At 43.9% G+C, this 24993-nt stretch overlaps 1 protein-coding gene across 1 annotated transcript; it reads left to right on the top strand.

Annotated features, from left to right (window-relative positions):
• The first annotated feature begins 459 nt into the window (after positions 1–459).
• On the top strand, positions 460–16394 carry LOC149443087 (uncharacterized). Its single transcript, XM_089655938.1, has 6 exons — positions 460–466; positions 2988–3085; positions 3175–3402; positions 3510–3651; positions 10954–11200; positions 16367–16394. The coding sequence occupies exons 1-6, from the start codon at positions 460–462 to the stop codon at positions 16392–16394; spliced, it is 750 nt and encodes a 249-aa protein (XP_089512064.1).
• The last annotated feature ends 8599 nt before the right edge of the window (positions 16395–24993 follow it).

Raw genomic sequence — 24993 nt, 5'->3', positions numbered from 1 at the left:
TCATCTCCACTAAGGAATCCAAGTCATGGAGAGGGGCGGAGTCAGTGGGAGGCGTCATCTAGACTCCATCCTGGTATTCTGCTGCAGAGACTGGAAGGTGACAGACTAATTGGGGGACCTTGTTGTCTACCAGTGGAGTCTGAATGACTTGTATTCCCAGATGGTGGGGACTGGACCTCCTGAATGAAGAATAGGGAACCTGAAAATTGTCCTGGGCAGGAAGGGGGTAAAAGTGCCCGGAATTGAAGGGGTTAAAGGGCAAATATGACAAGAAAACATTCAAAATGCTGAACACAGCACAAGGCCGGGATCACACCATGAGACATTTCTCGGGGCTGCAGTTCCTCTGAGCTCCACAAGGTGGTGATCTCACTTCTACCCAGACAGGAAGTCTCTATGGAAGACAGAAAGTGATGTCAGCTACAGACAGGAAGTGATGTCAGCTAAAGACAGGAAGTGATGTCAGGTACAGACAGGAAGTCATGACAGCTATAGACAGGAAGTAGAGAGGAGACGTTGCTGGAAGTGGCAGCAGAGGAGGTAATAAGATGTTATGTTCTATTTACACCCAGTAACCCCCCGTCACGTCCATCCTCTTCCTCCATCATCACGTCCGTCCTCTTCCTCCATAGTCACGTCCGTCCTCTTCCTCCGTAGTCGTGTCCGTCCTCTTCCTCCGTAGTCGTGTCCATCCTCTTCCGTAGTCACGTCCGTCCTCTTCCTCCGTAGTCACGTCCGTCCTCTTCCTCCGTAGTCCGTCCGTCCTCTTCCTCCGTAGTCACGTCCGTCCTCTTCCTCCGTAGTCACGTCCGTCCTCCTCCTCCGAAGTCACGTCCGTCCTCCTCCTCCGTAGTCACGTCTGTCCTCCTCCTCCGTAGTCACGTCCGTCCTCTCCCTCCGTAGTCACGTCCGTCCTCTCCCTCCGTAGTCACGTCCGCCCTCTCCCTCCGTAGTCACGTCCGTCCTCTCCCTCCGTAGTCACGTCCGTCCTCTTCCTCCTTTGTCACGTCCGTCCTCTTCCTCCATAGTCACGTCCGTCCTCTTACTGCATAGTCACGTCCGTCCTCTTCCTCCATAGTCACGTCCGTCCTCTTCCTCCATAGTCACGTCCGTCCTCTTCCTCCATAGTCACGTCCGTCCTCTTCCTCCATAGTCACGTCCGTCCTCTTCCTCCAGTCATGCCTGTCCTCTTCCTCCATAGTCATGTCCGTCCTCTTCCTCCATAGTCACTGTGACATCTTTTATCTCCAGCAGATGATGATACACACATATATAGTGTGGGAACCCAGATGAACCCCTTCAGGGGCAGAACATTCCCCCACTTCCGGGGCCGGAACATTCTCCTCATTGTGGAGATAAATTCTAGTAATATGGTCCTCTAAACAAACAGCACTGACAATAAATAGACAAGACAAGGACCATCCTGACCATACATGGCCTACAAAGGGCAATGATGACACTACACAGGCAGCCAATGGGCAATCATTACACTATGCAGCCAACACAATGATGGAGTGCCGGGGTCAGGAGTATGGAGCATAGAGCCCCTTACATTGCTGCTCAGGAGGAAGGAAACATTCCCCAGCCGGCCATGAAGAATATGTTCCATCATTGGTGTCAGAGAGAGGAAAATACTGAGGGGTCTGAGGGAAGTAGAGGAGCTGAGGGGCTGTGAGGGTTTAGTAAAGCTGAAGGACTTAAGGGCCTCTGAAGGGGGAATCTGGGACCTTTTAGGGGGTAGTCAGGCTGCAGGGCTTTGGGGGACTCGGAAGGAGGGGAGGTCTCTGGGTCTGTGGTGCCCCCCACCTGTCCTTATTTTTCTGACCTTACAGAACTGGCAATCTTAACCATCTTTTTGTCTCACTGGTCATGTGATCTGTTCTGGAATATCAAGTAACATAGAGAAGGACATTCCTTCACTCAGTGAGCACTTGTTCTTAGAGGAGTCCTGATTCAGCTGCAAACCAGTTCAGAAACAAAACAAACCCAACAGAGAAAAGGGGATTTCTGATCCGACAGGACAAGAGGGTTCCAGGTCCTTCAAGATGTAACAAACATTAAACAGTCCAAACTAAATGTGTTCCCATGGGGGGAGTAGTCCTTAAATGTCCAGCAACCCTCCTATTCCCCCCTCACATCCACATCCTATTATTGTGTGACCAATACCATCCAAATCATTCTTACTTTCATTTCCCAAAGTTATCCGTCTACAAGGAGACCTGTATAGATCACATGATGGCACCAATGAGGATGGAGGAGGACCGGAGTCACATGACTGAGAAGATACTAAACCTCACCCTGGAGATCATCTACCTGCTGACCGGAGAGGTGAGGAAGATTCTGGGAGGTCACATGACATCACTCTCATCTCTATTAATAAAACACAGGCCTGACCGGAGGTGAGGAGGATTCTGGGAGGTCACATGACATCACTCTTATCTCTAGTAATAAAACACAGACCTGACCGGAGAGGTGAGGAGGATTCTGGGAGTCTAACATGATATTCCTATTGGTTCCCCAATACAGAGATTTCCTCTTCTGAAGTCAGGTGATCATATGACCATCACAGTGCCTCCATGTGACTCCCTAAACCCTGAGAGACACAACATGCAGAAGATTCTAGAAGTCACCAAGAAGATGATGGAGCTGCTGACAGGAGAGGTGAGCGGTGCCGGGAATTCTGGGACATTCTCCAGTAACAGACAAGGGATGTGTCTGGATGGTGACTGTATCATTGTGTGTGTCAGGTTCCTATAAGGTGTCAGGGTGTCACTGTCTATTTCTCCATGGAGGAGTGGGAGTATTTAGAAGGACACAAGGATCTCTACAAGGACGTCATGATGGACAATCAGCCGCCCCTCACATCACCGGGTAAGAGGAGACTTTATTGTAAAGGAGAGAGCAGTACGGAGGATCCACCTAGATCCCCCATCATCTGATAAACACATAGAAACAATGGATTCAGTCAGTGTGTGTGTTTCCTACAGATGGATCCAGTCATGGGAACCCACCAGAGAGATGTCCCCGTCCTCTGTATTCCCAGGATTCCACACAGGAAGGTCACTCCATCCCTCACCATCATCAGGTAGATGAGGAACAATCACTGATAGTATCATTAGGATCTGTACATTATCTGCATTGTTACCATTGATGTCATTTTTATTATATATTCAGAGTGGAAACCTGAGAGATCCTAAAGTTGAAGTTAAAGAAGAGATAAAAGAGGAGGAGGATGAGGATGGGGGGATGGAGGAGTCAGAGCTTCTAAAAGAACACAAAGATCTGTACCAGGACACCATGGTGGAGTCATCCAGCTACAGGAACCCACCAGAGAGATGTCCCCATCCTCTGTATTCCCGGGATTCCACACAGGAAGGTCACACCAACCCTCTCCATTACAAGGTTGGTTGGATGGAGTATCTAGAACACGGACTTGTGGAGAAGTTGTGTGGAGTTTTTTTTATGCGACTTTATAGTTTCAGACATTTTCTCTCATTTCCTTGATTTAGAGTGGAGATCCAATCGATATAGAATTTGAGGTGAAAGCAGAAGAAGAAGAGGCGTATGTGAGGGATGATCAGCAGTCTATGGAGGAGGATGGAATAACGGGGACATTTATAGAGGAGGACACTCCTACAGAGATCAGCACAGGTGGGTCATGAACACTAAATCCATTCCTCCACCCATACTGCTCACTGATTGGTCCAGAGTAGAGTCAACATTTGGCAATATCAGTCTGTACGACACAATTTATATATCTAGACTGGATTTTTTGGAGATTCTGGGGTTCAGCTGGCAGCAAAATGTTGATTTTCACCATTAGCGTTAACCTAGCCACCTGGGACATGTACTTTGGGTCTTTGGCCCCATATCTGGTTCTAGTAAGATCTCTGACAGAGCAATTCTCCCAGGGTTCCTTGCTCTGTGGTCTGCTGGCTGTGCCAGGTGGAGGGATATGTCTGTAGTGTCTCAGACCCAAGTCACTGAGTGCAGTCTCAGGAGATGGGAGGCAGCGGTGTGGGACCTACATAGTTACATAGTTAGTCTGGCTGAAAAAAGACATTCCATCTAGTTGAACCATTAAAAATAAAAGTGATAATCCTAAACCCACAGCTGATCCACCAGAAGACAAAAACCCAGCAAAGCACGATCCGATCTCCTCCTGCAGGGGAAAACATTCCTTCCTGACCCCCCGAGAGGCAATCGGATATTCCATGGATCAACTTTCCCTATAAATGTTATATCCAGTTATATTCTGTGTATCCAAGAAAGAATCCAGGACTTTCCTACAGCAATCCCCCCTTATGTATTATACATGGAGATCATATCCCCCCCTTATGTATTATACATGGAGATCATATCCCCCTTATGTATTATACATGGAGATCATATCCCCCCTTATGTATTATACATGGAGATCATATCCCCCCCTTATGTATTATACATGGAGATCATATCCCCCTTATGTATTATACATGGAGATCATATCCCCCTTATGTATTATACATGGAGATCATATCCCCCCTTATGTATTATACACGGAGATCATATCCCCCCTTATGTATTATACATGGAGATCATATCCCCCTTATGTATTATACATGGAGATCATATCCCCCTTATGTATTATACATGGAGATCATATCCCCCCTTATGTATTATACATGGAGATCATATCCCCCCTTATGTATTATACATGGAGATCATATCCCCCCCTTATGTATTATACATGGAGATCATATCCCCCTTATGTATTATACATGGTGATCATATCCCCCCTTATGTATTATACATGGAGATCATATCCCCCCTTATGTATTATACATGGAGATCATATCCCCCCTTATGTATTATACATGGATATCATATCCCCCCTTATGTATTATACATGGAGATCATATCCCCCCTTATGTATTATACATGGTGATCATATCCCCCCCTTATGTATTATACATGGAGATCATATCCCCCCTTAATCTCCTCTTCTCAGTAGAGAATACATTCAGTTCCTCTAATCTTTCCTCATAGCTGATCTCCTCCATGCCTCAGTTTGGTTGCCCTTCTCTGTACTTTCTCCAGTTCCCCAATGTTCTTTTTGTGAATTGGAGCCCAAAACTGAACTGCATATTCCAGATGAGGTCTTACTAATGATTTGTACCAGGGGGGGGGGGGGAGGTGATATCTCTCTCTCTGGAGTCTATATCTCTCCTAATACAAGAGAGGGTTTTGCTCTCTTTAGAACCCGCAGCTTGGCATTGCATGCACTTATAAGCTTGTGATCTATTAGAACCCCCAGATCCTTCACCATTGACCCCCCCAGATCCTTCACCATTGACCCCCCCCAGATCCTTCTCCACAATTGATCCCCCAGATCCTTCTCCACCATTGACCCCCCAGTTGTACCCCCCTAGTATGTATGATGCATATTCTTGGCCCCCCCAAGTGCAGAACCTTACATTTATCACCATTAAACCTCATTGGCCCCATAGTCCCCCAATTACACAGAGCATTGAGGTCGGCTTGTAAGTTGGAGACATCCTGTAAGGACGTTATTCCCCGGCACAGCTTGGTGTCATCTGCAAAGACTGGAATGGGGTTTATAATCTCACACCCCATATTGTTTATATATATATTAATAAGTAAGGGGCCCAACACTGAACCTTGGGGTACCCCACTAATAACACTGAACCTTGGGGTACCCCACTAATAACACTGAACCCTGGGGTACACCACTAATAACACTGAACCCTGGGGTACCCCACTAATAACACTGAACCTTGGGGTACCCCACTAATAACACTAAACCCTGGGGTACACCACTAATAACACTGACCCTTGGGGTACACCACTGATGACACTGACCCTTGGGGTACCCCACTGAAGACACTGAAACCTGGGTTACCCCACTAATAACATCGGAACCTTGGTATACCCCACTTGCACCCCTACACCATTCAGAGTATGAATCATTACCCCTACTCTCTGAATACGATCTTTTATCCAGTTTTCTATCCATTTACATTCAGATTTTTCCAGCCCATAGACTTTACCTTACACATTAGCCGTGTGTGGGGAACTGTGTCCAAGTATACCACGTCCACTGCCACCACTCTGTCCAAGTATACCACGTCCACCGCCACCCCTCTGTCCAAGTATACCACGTCCACCGCCACCCCTCTGTCCAAGTATACCACGTCCACCGCCACCCCTCTGTCCAAGTATACCACGTCCACAGCCACCCCTCTGTCCAAGTATACCACGTCCACAGCCACCCCTCTGTCCAAGTATACCACGTCCACCGCCACCCCTCTGTCCAAGTGTACCACGTCCACCGCCACCCCTCTGTCCAAGTATACCGCGTCCTCCGCCACCACTCTGTCCAAGTATACCACGTCCACCGCCACCCCTCTGTCCAAGTACATTACATCCTCCTGACCCCTGCACTATATACTCTGTTGTACATTACATACTCCTGACCCCTGCACTATATACTCTGTTGTACATTACATACTCCTGACCCCTGCACTATATACACTATGTTGTACATTACATACTCCTGACCCCTGCACTATATACTCTATGTTGTACATTACATACTCCTGACCCCTGAACTATATACTCTGTTGTACATTACATACTCCTGATCCCTGCACTGTATACCCTGTGTTGTACATTACATCCTCCTGACCCCTGCACTATATACTCTGTTGTACATTACATCCTCCTGACCCCTGCACTACATACTCTATATTGTACATTACATACTCCTGACCCCTGCACTATATACTCTGTTGTACATTACATACTCCTGACCCCTGCACTATATACTGTATGTTGTACATTACATACTCCTGACCCCTGCACTATATACTCTATGTTGTACATTACATACTCCTGACCCCTGCACTATATACTCCATGTTGTACATTACATACTTCTGACCCCTGCACTATATACTCTATGTTGTACATTACATACTCCTGACTTCTGCTCTCCCCCCTCCCCCGACTGCTATATATACACATAATATGGATTCTCTTTTGTTACCCCCATTTCCTCCCAGCTGGACATTTTATATCGGATGATGTGATTGGAGCACAGACTTTTACATGGTGATAATAATCTCACCTGTTTCATGATGGTTTATTCCCAGCTCACCTCTACATGTTGTCTACAGTAAACATTTAGGCTTCCACTGATTACAGAATACTGTGAGTCTTGACCCTTATACTATATAACTTGTACATTACATACTCCTGACCCCTGCACTATATACTCTATGTTGTACATTACATACTCCTGACCCCTGCACTATATACTCCATGTTGTACATTCCATACTCCTGACCCCTGCACTATATACTCCATGTTGTACATTACATCCTCCTGACCCCTGCACTATATAATCTATGTTGTACATTACATACTCCTGACCCCTGCACTATATACTCTATGTTGTACATTACATCCTCCTGACCCCTGCACTATATAATCTATGTTGTACATTATATACTCCTGACCCCTGCACTAAATACTCTATGTAGTACATTACATCCTCCTGACCCCTGCACTATATACTCTGTTGTACATTACATACTCCTGACCCCTGCACTATATACTCTGTTGTACATTACATACTCCTGACCCCTGCACTATATACTCTATGTTGTACATTACATACTCCTGTCCCCTGCACTATATACTCTATGTTGTACATTACATCCTCCTGACCCCTGCACTATATACTCTATGTTGTACATTACATACTCCTGACCCCTGCACTATATACTCTGTTGTACATTACATACTCCTGATCCCTGCACTATATACCCTGTGTTGTACATTACATCCTCCTGACCCCTGCACTATATACTCTGTTGTACATTACATAGTCCTGACCCCTGCACTACATACTCTATATTGTACATTCAATACTCATGACCCCTGCACTATATACTCCATGTTGTACATTACATCCTCCTGACCCCTGCACTATATACTCTGTTGTATATTACATCCTCCTGACCCCTGTACTATATTCTCTGTTGTACATTACATACTCCTGACCCCTGCAATATATACTTTATGTTGTACATGACATACTCCTGACCCCTGCACTATATACTCTATGTTGTACATTACATACTCCTGACCCCTGCACTATATACTCTATGTTGTACATTACATACTCCTGACCCCTGCACTATATACTCTGTTGTACATGACATACTCCTGACCCCTGCACTATATACTCCATGTTGTACATTACATACTCCTGACCCCTGCACTATATACTCTATGTTGTACATTACATACTCCTGACCCCTGCACTATATACTCTGTTGTACATGACATACTCCTGACCCCTGCACTATATACTCCATGTTGTACATTACATACTCCTGACCCCTGCACTATATACTCCATGTTGTACATTACATACTCCTGACCCCTGCACTATATACTCTATGTTGTACATGACATACTCCTGACCCCTGCACTATATACTCCATGTTGTACATTACATACTCCTGACCCTGCACTATATACAGTGGAGATCGAAAGTTTGGGCACCCCAGCTAAAAATTTGTATTAATGTGCATAAAGAAGCCAAGGAAAGATGGAAAAATCTCCAAAAGGCATCAAATTACAGATTAGACATTCTTATAATATGTCAACAAAAGTTAGATTTTATTTCCATCATTTACACTTTCAAAATAACAGAAAACAAAAAAATGGCGTCTGCAAAAGTTTGGGCCCCCTGCAGAATTTATAGCATGCACTGCCCGCTTTGCAAAGCTGAGACCTGCCAGTGTCATGGATTGTTCTCAATCATCGTCTGGGAAGACCAGGTGATGTCAATCTCAAAGGTTTTAAATGCCCAGACTCATCTGACCTTGCCCCAACAATCAGCACCATGGGTTCTTCTAAGCAGTTGTCTAGAAAACTGAAACTGAAAATAGTTGACGCTCACAAAGCTGGAGAAGGCTATAAGAAGATTGCAAAGCGTTTTCAGATGTCAATATCCTCTGTTCGGAATGTAATTAAGAAATGGCAGTCATCAGGAACAGTGGAAGTTAAAGCAAGATCTGGAAGACCAAGAAAAATATCAGACAGAACAGCTCGCAGGATTGTGAGAAAAACAATTCAAAACCCACGTTTGACTGCACGATCCCTCCAGAAAGATCTGGCAGACACTGGAGTTGTGGTCACTATTCCACTATAAAGAGATACTTGTACAAATATGGTCTTCATGGAAGAGTCATCAGAAGAAAACCGCTTCTACGTCCTCACCACAAAAATCATCGTTTGAACTTTGCAAATGAACATATAGACAAGCCTGATGCATTTTGGAAACAAGTTCTGTGGAACGATGAGGTTAAAATTGAACTTTTTGGCCGGAATGAGCAAAGGTACATTTGGAGAAGAAGGGGCACAGAATTTAATGAAAAGAACCTCTGTCCAACTGTGAAGCATGGGGTTGGATCAATCATGCTTTGGGGTTGTGTTGCAGCCAGTGGCACAGGGAACATCTCACGAGTAGAAGGAAAAATGGATTCAATAAAATTTCAGCAAATTTTGGATGGTAACTTGATGCCATCTGTGAAAAAGCTGAAGTTAAAGAGAGGATGGCTTCTACAAATGGGTAATGATCCTAAACACACCTCGAAATCCACGGGGGATGACATCAAGAGGCGTAAACTGAAGGTTTTGCCATGGCCTTCACAATCTCCTGACCTCAACATCATTGAAAGTCTATGGATAGACCTTAAAAGAGCAGTGCGTGACAGACAGCCCAGAAATCTCAAAGAACTGGAAGACTTTTGTAAGGAAGAATGGGCAAAGATACCTCAAACAAGAATTGAAAGACTCTTGGCTGGCTACAAAAAGCGTTTACAAGCTGTGATACTTGCCAAAGGGGGCAGTACAAGATATTAACTCTGCAGGGTGCCCAAACTTTTGCAGACGCCATTTTTTTGTTTTCTGTTATTTTGAAAGTGTAAATGATGGAAATAAAATCTAACTTTTGTTGACATATTATAAGAATGTCTAATCTGTAATTTGATGCCTTTTGGAGATTTTTCCATCTTTCCTTGGCTTCTTTATGCACATTAATACACATTTTTAGCTGGGGTGCCCAAACTTTCGATCCCCACTGTACTCTATGTTGTACATTACATACTCCTGACCCCTGCACTATATACTCTATGTTGTACATTACATACTCCTGACCCCTGCACTATATACTCTATGTTGTACATTACATACTCCTGACCCCTGCACTATATACTCCATGTTGTACATTACACACTCCTGACTTCTGCTCTCCCCCCTCCCCCCACTGCTATATATACACATAATATGGATTCTCTTTTGTTACCCCCATTTCCTCCCAGCTGGACATTTTATATCGGATGATGTGATTGGAGCACAGACTTTTACATGGTGATAATAATGTGAGAACATCCTCCAACTTTGAACCCTTAAACAGAAAGTGATAATGAGGGAGGAGTCAATTCCCCAATGATGGTGGTCTTCAGGATCAGTCCAGTCTTCATCTTGGTTGTTCTCCCCCCATCCTCACTCTCTGACCTCTGGTGGGGCTCAGCCCCGCTGTTCTTCATGACTAAATCATGGAGTAAATAAGGAAGTGCAGTACTTCTTGTGTTGGGAAGATGGTGATGAGTGATAGAGGGGGTGGGGACCCTCGTCCTATAATCCCCTCATCACTGTCCCTCCTATAAAAGACAGTTCTGGTTGTTTCCTCACTCTCTGACTAAGGTCCATGAATAAAGAAATGACCTGGTAGGAGATCAGAGGAGCCATTTCCTAGTTCCCTTGAGGGTGGAATTGTAAGCTCCTCAGAGACCAAGCTGCCTGATGTGGGCGGAGTCCTGGTTTGGGGGAACCAATCAGCTCCTGTCTAGTAATCCTCTTTGTCTTTGTATTTTAGTACATGGCCGGGAGATGAGGAAAACCTCCGAGGATTGTCTCACTTTGTCTCCAGACTGGAAAGTAGAAGATGAGGACATCACACAGTATAGTCCAGGAGAAAACCCGGCTCCCTCCAATGTCCATCCGGCACCACCCAGTGTAGATGGACCATCGGATTCCTCGTATCCTGAGGAACCTCAGACTGTGCGGGACCAGGCCGGCCTTCCAACAGGGAAGAGCTTCTCCTGTACTGAGTGTGGGAAGAGGTTCCATTATAAATCCTTTCTTAATAGGCATCAAAGATCTCACACGGGGGAGAAGCCGTATTCCTGTCCTGAGTGCGGGAAATGTTTTTCACTGAAGTCCAATCTTTACACACATCAGAGATCTCACACGGGTGAGAAGCCGTATTCCTGTTCTGAGTGTGGGAAATGTTTTTCAGACAAGTCCAGTCTTTACAGACATCAGAGATCTCACACGGGGGAGAAGCCGTATTCCTGTCCTGAGTGCAGGAAATGTTTTTCACGGAAGTTCATTCTTCACACACATCAGAGATCTCACAAAGGGGAGAATCCGTATTCCTGTGCTGAGTGTGGGAAATGCTTTTCAAATAAGTCCAGTCTTCATAAACATCAGAGATCTCACACAGGGGAGAAGCCACATTCCTGTCCTGAGTGTGGGAAATGCTTTTCAGAGAAGTCCAGTCTTCATAAACATCAGAGATCTCACACAGGGGAGAAGCCACATTCCTGTCCTGAGTGTGGGAAATGTTTTTCAGTGAAGTTCAATCTTCATAAACATCAGAGATCTCACACAGGTGAGCAGCCACATTCCTGTCCTGAGTGTGGGAAATGTTTTTCAGATAAGTCCAATCTTTACACACATCAAAAATCTCACACTGGGGAGAAGCCGTATTCCTGTCCTCAGTGTGGGAAATGTTTTTCACGGAAGTCCCATCTTTCCAGACATCAGAGATCTCACACGGGGAAGAAGCCACGTTCCTCTCCTGAGTGAGGGAAATGTTCCTCACTGAAGTCCTGTCTTCCTGTACATCAGGGGTCCCACACAACCCTGGAGGTGTATTAGTGCCTTGAGTGTGGGAAATGTCTTCTAGATGAATGTTGCTGGACATCCCAGCTCTGATGTGGGGATAAAGTGCTATGTAAATGAACAAACCTGAAAATTGTGAAAAAAAATTTTCTTGTAAAATTTTGCAAATAAATAATATTTTGTCATGAATCTTGGCCAAAATGTTTTCCGTTATCTTTTTAGTAAAAAAAAAAAAAAAAAAATTATAATTTTTAAACATTTTTTTTAACATTTTTATTTTTTTACCTTGTTATTTATCTTTTTTTTTCCATACTATCACCCTCGCAGTATAGGGTCACCATGGTAATGCTGTACTACTTGTGGGGGTGACGAATAAATTTTTTTTTACACCGATTGTTTTTGCACCCATAAAGGCTGTAAAATGAATAATTTCTCTTTCTCTCTGGCTGCATTCTTGCAGTCATTGAGAAATACTGTGTGAGCTGTGATTGGTCACAGATTGTCACATGGTACAAGGCTGTTGTGAATGGCCCTGTACCATGTGATCATTCACAGATTTCACATGTAGTAGGCAATGATGTCACAAGTGCATCAGACAGTGATGCAACCCAAGGGGGGAGGAGCCGCAGCATGCCGCCGTAGCAGCATGGCTGGGAGGCGATGGACGCCGGCCTTCTAGAGGGAGTGTGAATGCCCGAATCCTGGAGGGAGCTTACCTGTCCCGGGAGTGAGAAGACGTGAGCCTCGGGTGTCCCCTTTACAGGAGCGGTGGAGGAGTGCGGTGAGGGAGCGGTGGAGGATTGCGGTGCGGGGAGGGAGCGGTGGAGGATTGCGGTGCGGGGAGGGAGCGGTGGAGGATTGCGGTGTGGGGAGGGAGCGGTGGAGGATTGCGGTGAGGGAGCGGTGTCAGTGCGAGGTGGGAGCAGAGAGAGAGTTCGCTCCCATGTGAGTCTGGAGCTGGTGTGAGAGGGGAAGTGGTGGAAGGAGAGAGGGGAAGTGGTGGAAGGAGAGAGCTGAAGTGAGGACCTGGAGAGGCATGGAAGGACCCGGAGCTGTCCCAGACACTGCCTGAGAACCGGAGGACAGGCGGTCACAGGTCAGAAGGGGAAGGAAGCAACAGTAGTGGGACTGGAGCCTGAGGATCTATGGTGAGTCCCCAGATACAGCACTTCCCTCACCTGGTATAGATATAAAACGCTGGTGCAGAGGTCCTGGTGAGTTGTTACTAAGGACTGTCACAGATATTTCTCAGCACACTGGATACATCTATGACAAGTGTGTTCTTCATGACTATTTGTGGCTGGTGGAAGCCCAACAAATGATTTCTAATGAATCCACTCTGGTCTGGGTTGTCGGATGTGGGAAATAGGCTGAAGAAGGTCTTACAGATGTGATGGCCAGCCAGAGGGAAATGTTCATAGCAGGAATCTGTAGGTGCTGAGAGGCTCTGGGTGAGTACAGCGGTGTCAGAAAAGTAGAAATCTCGGGGGTATGCCTGGGTGAAAAGTATTATTGTATGAGAAGCAAGGCTATAACATGGTATGACGGGACCTATGCGGCAGACTAAATACTAAATATTACATGGAGTTCCATAGCAAGAAGAATATAGCAGACGCATATTAAATAGCGGTCCTGCACCAAGCTATAAAACTGCAGACTGACACCAAATCTTATACAGCAGACCAGCGCCAAGCTCTATACAGCTGAGTGACACCAAATCTTATACAGCAGACCTTCACCAAGCTCTATACAGCAGATGGACACCAAATCTTATAGAGCAGACCCGCGCCAAGCTCTATACAGCTGAGTGACACCAAATCTTAGACAGCAGACCCGCGCCAAGCTCTATACAGCTGAGTGACACCAAATCTTATACAGCAGACCTGCCTCAAGTTGTACATAGTGGAATTATGTCAAATACTATACGGTAGACCCGTACCACGTTCTATACAGCTGATTCTCATTAACCACTATATAGCAGACCCGCACCAAGCTATCAACAGCAGATGGACACCAAATCTTATACAGCAGACCAGCGCCAAGCTCTATACAGCTGAGTGACACCAAATCTTATACAGCAGACCTTCACCAAGCTCTATACAGCAGATGGACACCAAATCTTATAGAGCAGACCCGCGCCAAGCTCTATACAGCTGAGTGACACCAAATCTTAGACAGCAGACCCGCGCCAAGCTCTATACAGCTGAGTGACACCAAATCTTATACAGCAGACCCGCGCCAAGCTCTATATAGCTGACTGACACCAAATATTATACAGCAGACCCGCGCCAAGCTCTATATAGCTGACTGACACCAAATCTTATACAGCAGACCCGCGCCAAGTGCTATACAGCTGACACCAAATCTTATACAGCAGACCCGCGCCAAGCGCTATACAGCTGACACCAAATCTTATACAGCAGACCTGCACCAAGCGCTATACAGCTGACACCAAATCTTATACAGCAGACCCGCGCCAAGCTCTATACAGCTGAGTGACACCAAATCTTATAGAGCAGACCCGCGCCAAGCTCTATACAGCTGAGTGACACCAAATCTTATACAGCAGACCAGCACCAAGCGCTATACAGCCGAGTGACACCAAATCTTATACAGCAGACCAGCACCAAGCGCTATACAGCCAAGTGACACCAAATCTTATACAGCAGACCCGCGCCAAGCTCTATATAGCTGACTGACACCAAATCTTATACAGCAGACCCGCGCCAAGCGCTATACAGCTGACACCAAATCTTATACAGCAGACCAGCACCAAGCTCTTTACAGCTGACTGACACCAAATCTTATACAGCAGACCAGCACCAAGCTCTATACAGCTGACTGACACCAAATCTTATACAGCAGACCCGCACCAAGCTCTATACAGCTGACTGACACCAAATCTTATACAGCAGACCTGCACCAAGCTCTATACAGCTGACTGACACCAAATCTTATACAGCAGACCCGCACCAAGCTCTATACAGCTGACTGACACCAAATCTTATACAGCAGAACAGCACCAAGCTCTATACAGCTGACTGACACCAAATCTTATACAGCAGACCCGCACCAAGCTCTTTACAGCTGACTGACACCAAATCTTATACAGCAGACCCGCACCAAGCTCTTTACAGCTGACTGACACCAAATCTTATACAGCAGACCCGCACCAAGCTCTTTACAGCTGACTGACACCAAATCTTATACAGCAGACCCGCTCCCAGTTATATAGTGGGCTCTTGTCAAGCACTATACAGCAGACCTGAATTAAGTTCCAAACAATAGACTCATATCTGATCCTAAATAAGCGACTGCACTAAGTTCTATACAGTGGACTTCTGTTAAGTATTATACAGCCAACCCACAGAAGTTTCAAACTGTAGACTCATACCAACTTTTATACAGCAGAGATAAGTAATATACAGTAGACCCGTATCAGTCGTATATAGCAGACTTATACAAATTCTATACAGAAGACTAAAGTTAGTCTCATATAGTAGACCTACGCCAGATCCATACAGTAGGCCTACCCTAGTCCTATATAGCAAATAAGTTATTAAACAGGAATCCTCTAAGGAAAATGAGAAGTAAACCAGCTAAAGGGGGTGGCCCTAAAACACCCCAGGCAAGTGCAAACGCCCTTACGATAAAAAAATACATGCCGGCACAAGGGAAAAAAGACCCAGAATCGCAAAATCAAGAGAACCAGGGTGAGTGCTCTATTAACCTTGGGGGTGAACAATCAAGATTGTCACTAGGGAATATGGCGGATGTCCAAGAAAAAGGAAGCCCAATCTCTGAGAGTAGAGGGGTACAAAGAAAGGTGGAACAAGAAGGGCCACCAGTACATACTCTTTTAAAAAAAAGGATTTGATAGAAATGTTCACAAAATTGGAGAGGGTGGTTAAGACGGAGATCGGGAACCTCCGTTGCAATTTGGGTCATGTCCTGTCTCGCTTGGAGGAATCAGAGAAAAAAGTAGAGGAACATACGATAAAAATCAAGAAATTAGAAACGCAAATAGAAGAGAGGCAATTAGAAATGAGAGAATTATTATTTAAAATGGAAGATCAGGAGAATCGCAGTAGAAGGACTAATTTGAGGTTTAGAGGTATTCCGGAAGAAAAAGGACAAGAGGAAGACTTACTGGGGAAAATGAAAAGAATTTGCAATCCAATTATGGGAAGACCAGAGACAGACTGGATAAAAATGGATAGAGTATATAGGATCAGAAGGCCAAAGGGTATATCAGCAGAAAGACCAAGGGATGTGATTTCAGGACATTGGAGACCAGGACCAGATATGGAAAGGGCTGCGGGACTTTCCTGAAATAAAATTTGAAGATTCAGTCATACAAATCTTTGTTGATATTTCCCCAGAGACATTGGCGAGAAGGAGAGCCCTTAAACCACTTCTAATTCACATGAGAGAGAAAAGCGTCTGATATAATTGGAGATTTCTGTTTCATGTACAGGAATGCAGACAACACAAGATGCTGGTGTGAGGAATCATGTTGTACAACAGAACTGCATCCAGGTCAGCATAGAACATAAAATAGGAAGTATAAGGCCATGCAATATTCCCGGATACAAGTCGGGTCACAGGATTTGTACAATGACTCTATAACGTCTCCCTTTTTTACATTCAATTCAAACCTTGTAAACAATGAAACTAGAACAGATCCTGAACAGTCTTGAACATGGCATGCTGTGTGACTGGTAGATACACTACAGATTGAGTCTATCTGGTGGTCTTGAAACTCGACCACTACGCAAGGCCACAGGGATTTTCCTGGGGAAATCCATTCAGTTCCAGAAGGTGTTGATAAGGAGCGACCCTCTTTCCTGGCTGGTGTGTTTGGCAGAGAAGAACTTGACAGGATATGTGGCTGCATTTTGTCATCCTCATTGTATCCCGATATGACAGCAGAGTTCTCTCTGCTTTGAGTATATGGTCCAGTAGGACTCGGGGCATTGAGAGCCTCAGGAGGATCACGTGCAGGATGCTCATAGGCTTGTGGGGTGAATTGTTCTGCCCTTCGCAGGTCCACTCGATTGCGGCAGTAAAGACTGCCTTCTACATCCACAAGATATGATCGAGGAGCAACCCTCTGAACACAGGAACCCAGTCTCCAGCGACCGGTCCTGTCACCTGGAAGCGGCTTCATACGGATTGGCTCTCCAATGCTTAGTTCAGGTAAGTCTTTAGCAGACACATCGTATGACAGTTTGACTATCTGTTTCCTCCACTGCAGTTTCGCCGGGACACCTGTAACCACACAAGGATCAAGTAATTTGTTGGCCACAGGCAATGAATCCAATCTGTAGAGAACCGTCTGAATTGCTCACATGCAAATTGAGGTCCATTATCCGAGATGACTCTATCCGGCTGGCCATAACGTGCAAACTGTGCTTTACAACGCTTGATGGTAGGATCAGCAGACAGGTCAGGAAGTCGCTCAATCTCCCAAAAGTCAGAATAGTGATCAACAATTAGTAGAAAATCCTGCCCAGCATAATTCAGTAAGTCCATGCTTACAATTTGCCAAGGCCGGGTGGGCAGCACATGCGACATCATAGGTCCTTTCTGTTGTGCCTGCGCATATTCATTGCATGCCGAGCAACAGCTAACAAAGTCTCTAATCTCGTTCTGCATGTTGGGCCAGTATAGAGTATCACGTGCTTGTCTATAGCATGCTTCTCCTCCAATGTGACTGGCATGAATACGAGTCAGCATCTCCCATCTTAAAGATTTAGGAATGATGACCCTTGGCCCCTTGTACAGTATACCATCTTGGATGGCGATTTCATCTCTGAAAGTCCAATATTCTCTCACAAGTAATGGGGCTTCTAACTTGGAATCAGGCCAACCGTTCAGAACAACATATTTAAGAGCCTGCAAACTCTCATCGGTTTCAGTGTGCTGTTTTATCTGAAGCAATCGTTGGTCCGTGACGTTTAAATAGTCTGAATGATTAATCTGTGACAGGACATCCAGGTCCCGCTGAACATTGCAAACTGTGTGTTGTGCATACTCAGGTGTACCACCTGCTGCTGTAGCTCTGCTAAGAGTGTCACTAATGTACATTTCAGGACCAGGTTTATAGACAACATTTAGACAATAGTTTTGTAATGTGACAACATGCTCTGTAGACGTTTGGGTGCACACAAAAGTGGTTTCTGGAAAATAGAAATCAGAGGTTTATGGTCAGTTTCTGCCGTGATCTCGTCGCGCCCATAGAGGTAGTGATGAAAGTGCTGGCAGGCAAACACTATACTCAGACATTCCTCTTCTATTTGTGCGTAGTTTTGTTCGGTATAGTCAGTGCCCTTGAAGCAAAAGCGATAGGCTGGCCAGCTTGCAATAGGCAACACCCAAGTCCAGTTTTGCTGGCATCCCTTTGAATAGTTACAGGTTTTGTAACGTCATAGTACTTCAGGACAGGTGTGTCCGTGACCAAGCGTTTGTTGTCCTGCACTGCATTATCATGCTTAGGAAGCCAATGCCAAACAGCGTCCTTGTCCAGAAGCCTTCTCAATGGCTCGCAGACCTCTGAGAGGTGTGGTAGGAATTTTGCTAGGTAGGTAACAGATCCAATGAAGCACTGCTGGGATTTCACATTTGCTGGCTGCGGCATATCCAGTATGGCTCTGATTTTTTTCTGGGTCAGCCTTCAAACCCTCCCAGGTTAGAATGTGTCCATGAAAGCGGACCTCTTTGACCTTGAATTGCAGTTTTTTCATGCCAAGTCTCAATTTTACCTGCCTACAACGATTCATCAGTTCCAGCAGTTTGCCATCATGATCTTGCTCTGCTTCCTCATCTGTGTCCCCACAGCCAACCACAAGGATGTCATCAGCTATTGGTTCAATACCACTGAGTCTAGCCAATAGTTCATGTTGTTTACGTTGATACACATCTGGTGCAACTGATACTCCAAAAGGCAGTTTGCGCCATCTTTTCCTGCCCCACGGAGTCCAGAAGGTTGTCATGTAACTACTTGCATCATCCAACTTACACTGTAAAAATGCATCCCGGGCATCAACAAGTGTGAACAGACGTGCCTTAGGCAGCTTGTACAAAACATCCTCGAGAGTTGGCATGATGTAGTGAGATCGTCTCAGTGCCATATTTAAGAATTTGGGATCTATGCATATTCGTAGCTTATTTGGCTTCCTTACAATCACCATGTTACTTATCCAGTCAGTTGGGTCAGTCACTGGTGCCAAGTGTCCACTGGCCTCATACTGGTCAAGCTGTGCCTTAACTGCCTGTTTTAATGCCACCGGCACATTGCGTGGTGCACATTGGACTGGAGGGACACTCACATCAAGGTGGAAATGAACTTCCCCTGGTACAGATTCTACTGGCCCAGTAAACACATCACTAAATTCCTTTAGCAGCAGTTGTTTTGTCAAGGGCCCCTTGGATAGATTGTCCATCACATTGCGCTCTGCAGGGACGGAGAAACGTCTCAGCCCTAGACGCTCAAAGGTTGAGCCAGACAACAGTGGCTTTTGACTGCTTCCACAATTTCACACTCCAGCTTGTGTGTTAGTCCACGTATGGCACATTCTGTCCTGAAGAGCCCTAGAGATTTCATCATCGCACCGGAGTATAACTTTAATCTGGTGTCACTTGGCAGTAGACGTGCTTCTGGTGCTGACACCATTTTGTCTCTGAAGCACATTACATCCCACGTTGTTCCTGAATGGAGGTGACAGGATTGGGGCTTATTATTGACATGTAAAGTGACAAACCATTTCTTTCCTCTGGATTGCACAGCGCCAATCAATTCACTGCTGTATATAACTTCAGTGGTGTGTGTCTCTTCCTCATATGCGGATGTGTTCTCCACGTTGTGTAATTTGCCTATTGATGGCCATCGTTTACTTGACAAACAAACGTTAGCAAAATGGTTTGTTCTTCCACAAGACTTCCAAGACTTCCCATAAGCTGGACACGGCTCTTTAATTCTTTCATGCACAGTCCCACAGTATTTGCAAGCTGTAGGGTTGGCAGTATTTGTGCTCATCAGGCGGCGTTGCTGAAGTTTGTTCCTGTTGCCATGCTGCATTGCAATGTTTATGCTGTCAGTCTGTTGTCTGTCCTGTTCCATAACTTTCAGACGTCTGTCAGTGAGCTCTGCTGTACGGCACGTCTCAATGGCTGTGTGTAGAGTGAACTCATGTTCTCTTAGGAGGCGCCTGCGTGTGCTCTCTCGCTACCTATACCAACAACAATTGTGTCCCTTATCAATTGGTCTCTGAGTGCCATATTCACAAGTTGCTGCCTTTTCTCTCCAGTGTGTAACAAAGTGATCCAAAGATTGTCCCTCTTCTTGTTTGCAGCATCCAAACACATCCCTTTCATAAATGACATTTGTAGCAGGTATGAGATCATCTTGCAGTACATTTAGAATGGCTGTAACATTGTGTTGCTGATCTGCTGTGAGGGTCACATTGTGTTTATACACATGCCTGCATTCACTGCCCATGACTCTTCTCAGAGTTGCTGCCGGCACTCCTGCACATTTCTCATTCCAGCCTGTAGCCAGACAATAATCTTCACATTCAGCTCTGAAAGATTCCCAATTGCTGCTCCAATCCCCACTCATTGTCATCCCCTCTGGGGGAGGTATGCCATTCATGGCAGCCATATTGTCAGGAAGCCTCTGAGCTATCAAATCTCAGACAATCCTCAGTCTCAGGCTGTAGTTCACAAACCTGTGTTTCCCAAAGCTGCTGTTCTCCAAACAAGAGGCTCAGTCCTGATTCCAGTCACTTCTGACACCATGTTTCATGTACAGGAATGAAGACAACACAAGCTGCTGGTGTGAGGAATCATGTTGTACAACAGAACTGCATCCAGGTCAGCATAGAACAGGAAGCAGGAAGTATAAGGCCATGCAATATTCCCGGATACAAGTCGGGTCACAGGATTTGTACAATGACTCTATAACATCTCCCTATCACAGTTCTGGAGGCCCTGGAATGCCAGGATAGCACCAAACCCCCCAAATGACCCCTTTTTGGAAAGTAGACACCCCAAGGAATTTGATAATAAGCATGGTGAGTATTTTGCAGATCTCGTTTGTTGCCACAAGTTTATGGAAAATGAATAAAAAAACATATTTTTTCTTTTCTTTTTTTTATATTTCAAAACCTTGTAGAAAAAAATGAGATCTGCAAAATACTCACCATACCTATTTTTAAATTCCTTGGGGTGTCTACTTTCCAGAAAGGGGTCATTTGGCGGGGTGCTATCCTGACATTTCAGGGCCTTTGAAACGGATAGGTAGTGAGGAAGTGAAATGAGGAAGTTCCGCACCTTCGGGATTTCAAAGCAGTCATTGGATTTCAGGATCCTGTATGTGGCTAGGCTCCCAAAAAGTCTCACACATGTGGTACCCCCATACTCGGTAGAAGTAGCAGAATGTATTTTGGGGTGTAATTCCACATTTACCCATGGCTTGGGTGAGAAATATATAATTTAAGTTACAACTTTGTGTAAAAAAAAAAAAATGTTTTTTTAATTTTCCAAAAACTTGTGGAAAAAAAAAATCTTCCATGGACTCAATATGCCTCTCAGCAGATAGCTTAGGGTGTCTACTTTCCGAAAAGGGTCATTTGGGGGTGTTTGTACTCCTCTGGTATTTTAGCACCTCAAGAAATGTGATGGGCAGTCAGAAAGTAAAAGCTGTGTAAATTCCATTATCTATCCCATAGTTTGTAGACGCTATAACTATCACAAAGCAATCAATATACACTTATTGGGAATTTTTATAACAAAAACATGTAGCAGAATACATTTTGGCCTAAATTTATGATGAAATTTGAGTTTTTTGATATTTTTTATGACATAAATGAGAAAATATTGTTTTTATTAAAAAGTTTCAGTCTTTTTTTGTTTATAGCAAGAAAAATAAGAAGTGCACAGGTGATCAATGACCACTAAAGGAAAACTATTTGTGTGAAAAAAAGGATGCAAATTTCATTTACTTACACAATAATCAATAAACAGAATTCCGCACCCTATCACCTGCAAAAATATCTACTATACCCAAAAGAAAAGTAGACTTTCACCCTTGAAAGTATGTGTACATGTAACTAACCTCTTCTTTAAACATAGATGAATCTATCCCAATATAAAATAATACATAAATACAATTTACAATAAAATAAATTGTAAAATAAAATAAAAATTCCAAAAAATTATATATCAACCTAAATGTCCCAAAAAATAAATGTCCAAAATGTCTCTGTAAAGATGTCTTTCCAAATTCCAAAGCAAACTCGTATCATCTTTAATCATCCAGTATGGAAATTCCAAAATTCTTTGTGAACCTCAAAAAAATAAACTTCTGATAGTGTATTACCTTTATACTGAACATACATGTAAAATAGTGAAAATGTTTGTGTATTTGGTAGATTTTATATTAACTGTTAGTGTTTTTTAGGGGTTGATTTTATTTATGTTATATTTAATGTATTTTATTATATATCATATTTATCATACTTTTTATGAGATAGTTTGGGGGATATGGATTAGGTGTAGTTTGTGTGTGAGTAGATGTAGAATGTATTGATCTGGGAATGCATAGATTGACCAGTAGAGGGAGTCATTACCATAGGGGGTATAAGATTGTCATTGTATTGAATATCGGTCTGTTATATATTTATATATTATATAAGAAGGGTGTATATACATTGCTGCTATTTAGTTGGATTCACAGTATATGTTGATCCTTTTTAGCATTTTAATTACATGGGGATTTAGATCAGGTATGGGGGCGTGTACCTGTTAGGAGGAGTGGGGGGTCATTAAGATGGAGTTTATGTTACAGTACAGGTACACAGTTATATGGTTCTAGTATAGATGCTGTGTGATTGCAGTGTTCGTATAGGGATTGCAGTGTTCGTATAGGGATTGCAGTGTTCGTATAGGGATTGTAGTGTTCGTATAGGGATTGCAGTGTTCGTATAGGGATTGCAGTGTTCGTACAGGGATTGCAGTGTTCGTACAGGGATTGCAGTGTTCGTACAGGGATTGCAGTGTTCGTATAGGGATTGCAGTGTTCGTACAGGGATTGCAGTGTTCGTACAGGGATTGCAGTGTTCGTATAAGGATTGCAGTGTTCGTACAGGGATTGCAGTGTTCGTACAGGGATTGCAGTGTTCGTACAGGGATTGCAGTGTTCGTATAGGGATTGCAGTGTTCGTATAGGGATTGCAGTGTTCGTATAGGGATTGAAGTGTTCGTATAGGGATTGCAGTGTTTGTATAGGGATTGAAGTGTTCATATAGGGATTGCAGTGTTCGTATAGGGATTGCAGTGTTTGTATAGGGATTGCAGTGTTCGTATAGGGATTGCAGTGTTCGTATAGGGATTGCAGTGTTCGTATAGGGATTGCAGTGTTTGTATAGGGATTGAAGTGCTCGTATAGGGATTGCAGTGTTCGTATAGGGATTGCAGTGCTTGTATAGGGATTGCAGTGTTCATACAGGGATTGCAGTGCTCGTATTGGGATTGCAGTGTTCGTATAGGGATTTCAGTGTTCGTATAGGGATTGCAGTGTTCGTATAAGGATTGCAGTGCTCGTATAGGGATTGCAGTGCTCGTATAGGGATTGCAGTGTTCATATAGGGAATGGGAATAAAGATATACATGCCGCTGTTTTTCCATATAGTTAGATGGCGGATTCGATTTCTTGCCCTTGATGTGGGACAGAATATAAGGAACCACCTCTCAGACATCTTGATCCCTTTTCGGGACACGTGACGTCTACCGCACTCACGCAAAACCGAAAGTGTGGGCGTGGCCATTTTGGAAGTGGGAACATGCGGTTCTCTATACATAGGACTACACCTGAGCTGTTCTGAATGCTGGAAGCTGATATTCTTCAATTGTAATGTAAGATATTCAATAAATATTGACTTCTGTTACTATATAGCGCTGATTGTCTCCTATCTCACCTGATGAGGAATATGGAAGAGTGCCAACAGGAACATTAGGAAGCCTGGAGAGTGCGACTATCCCCTGAAAGCCTGGGATTTATTTCCAGAGGGGAATGATCCATTGTTGCACCAGTTGGAGGAGAGCACTTTATTGTTCACTATTATTGAGTTTGTAGTGCTCACTATTAGAGATTTGGGTTATTCTCCATCCTCACTATTTGGAGGTGATCACGTTTCATCGTTTGGACTTGGAATGGTCACTCTTCTGATTCTTGTCACGAGTGTATTTACATATTCAGAGATTGATATATTGGTAGAGGAATTGTTTTTCACGTGTGAGCTCACGGTATGCAGTTGGCATGATACACGGTTCTTTCACTATTTTACATGTATGTTCAGTTTAAAGGTAATACACTATCAGAAGTTTATTTTTTTGAGGTTCAAAAAGAATTTTAGAATTTCCATACTGGATGATTAAAGATGATACGAGTTTGATTTGGAACATTTAGTTTGATATATAATATTTTTTTTTTTTTATTTTACAATGTATTTTTTTATTTTATTGTATATTGGGATAGATTCATCTATGTTTAAAGAAGAGTTTAGTTACATGTTCATTTATGTACCGTATTGCATGACCGCGCAATTGTCAGTAAAACTAGTGCAGTGCTGTATAGTAAAAAATGGTGTAAATTCCATTATCTCTCCCATAGTTTGTAGACGCTATAACTATCACACAAAGCAATCAATATACACTTATTGGGATTTTTGTTACCAAAAACATGGAGCAGAATACATTTTGGCCTAAATTTATAACTAACTTTGAGTTTACTATATATTTTTTATAGCCAAAAGTAAAAAATATTGTTTTTTTTTTCAAAATTTTTGGTCTTTTTTTGTTTATAGCGCAAAAAATAAAAAGCGCACAGGTCATCAAATACCTCCGAAAGAAAGCTCTATTTGTGTGAAAAAAAGGACATAAATTTCATTTGGGTGCAGCATTGCATGACCGCGCAATTATCAGTTGAACTAGTGCAGCGCCGAAAGCA

The sequence above is a fragment of the Staurois parvus genome, unplaced genomic scaffold (genome assembly GCF_062004578.1).
Source record: "Staurois parvus isolate SC_StPar_1 unplaced genomic scaffold, SC_StPar_1.0 ptg000877l, whole genome shotgun sequence".
NCBI lineage: Eukaryota > Metazoa > Chordata > Amphibia > Anura > Ranidae > Staurois > Staurois parvus.
Note: the sequence above shows the minus strand (reverse complement) of the source record. Positions and strands in the feature narration are given on the sequence as shown.

Coding starts and splice junctions, on each gene's coding strand:
- LOC149443087 (XM_089655938.1), top strand. Junction 3,403..3,509: donor CCAACCCTCTCCATTACAAG/GTTGGTTGGATG, acceptor TCCTTGATTTAG/AGTGGAGATCCAATCGATAT. Junction 11,201..16,366: donor TGTACTGAGTGTGGGAAGAG/GTTCCATTATAA, acceptor ATATTTCCCCAG/AGACATTGGCGAGAAGGAGA.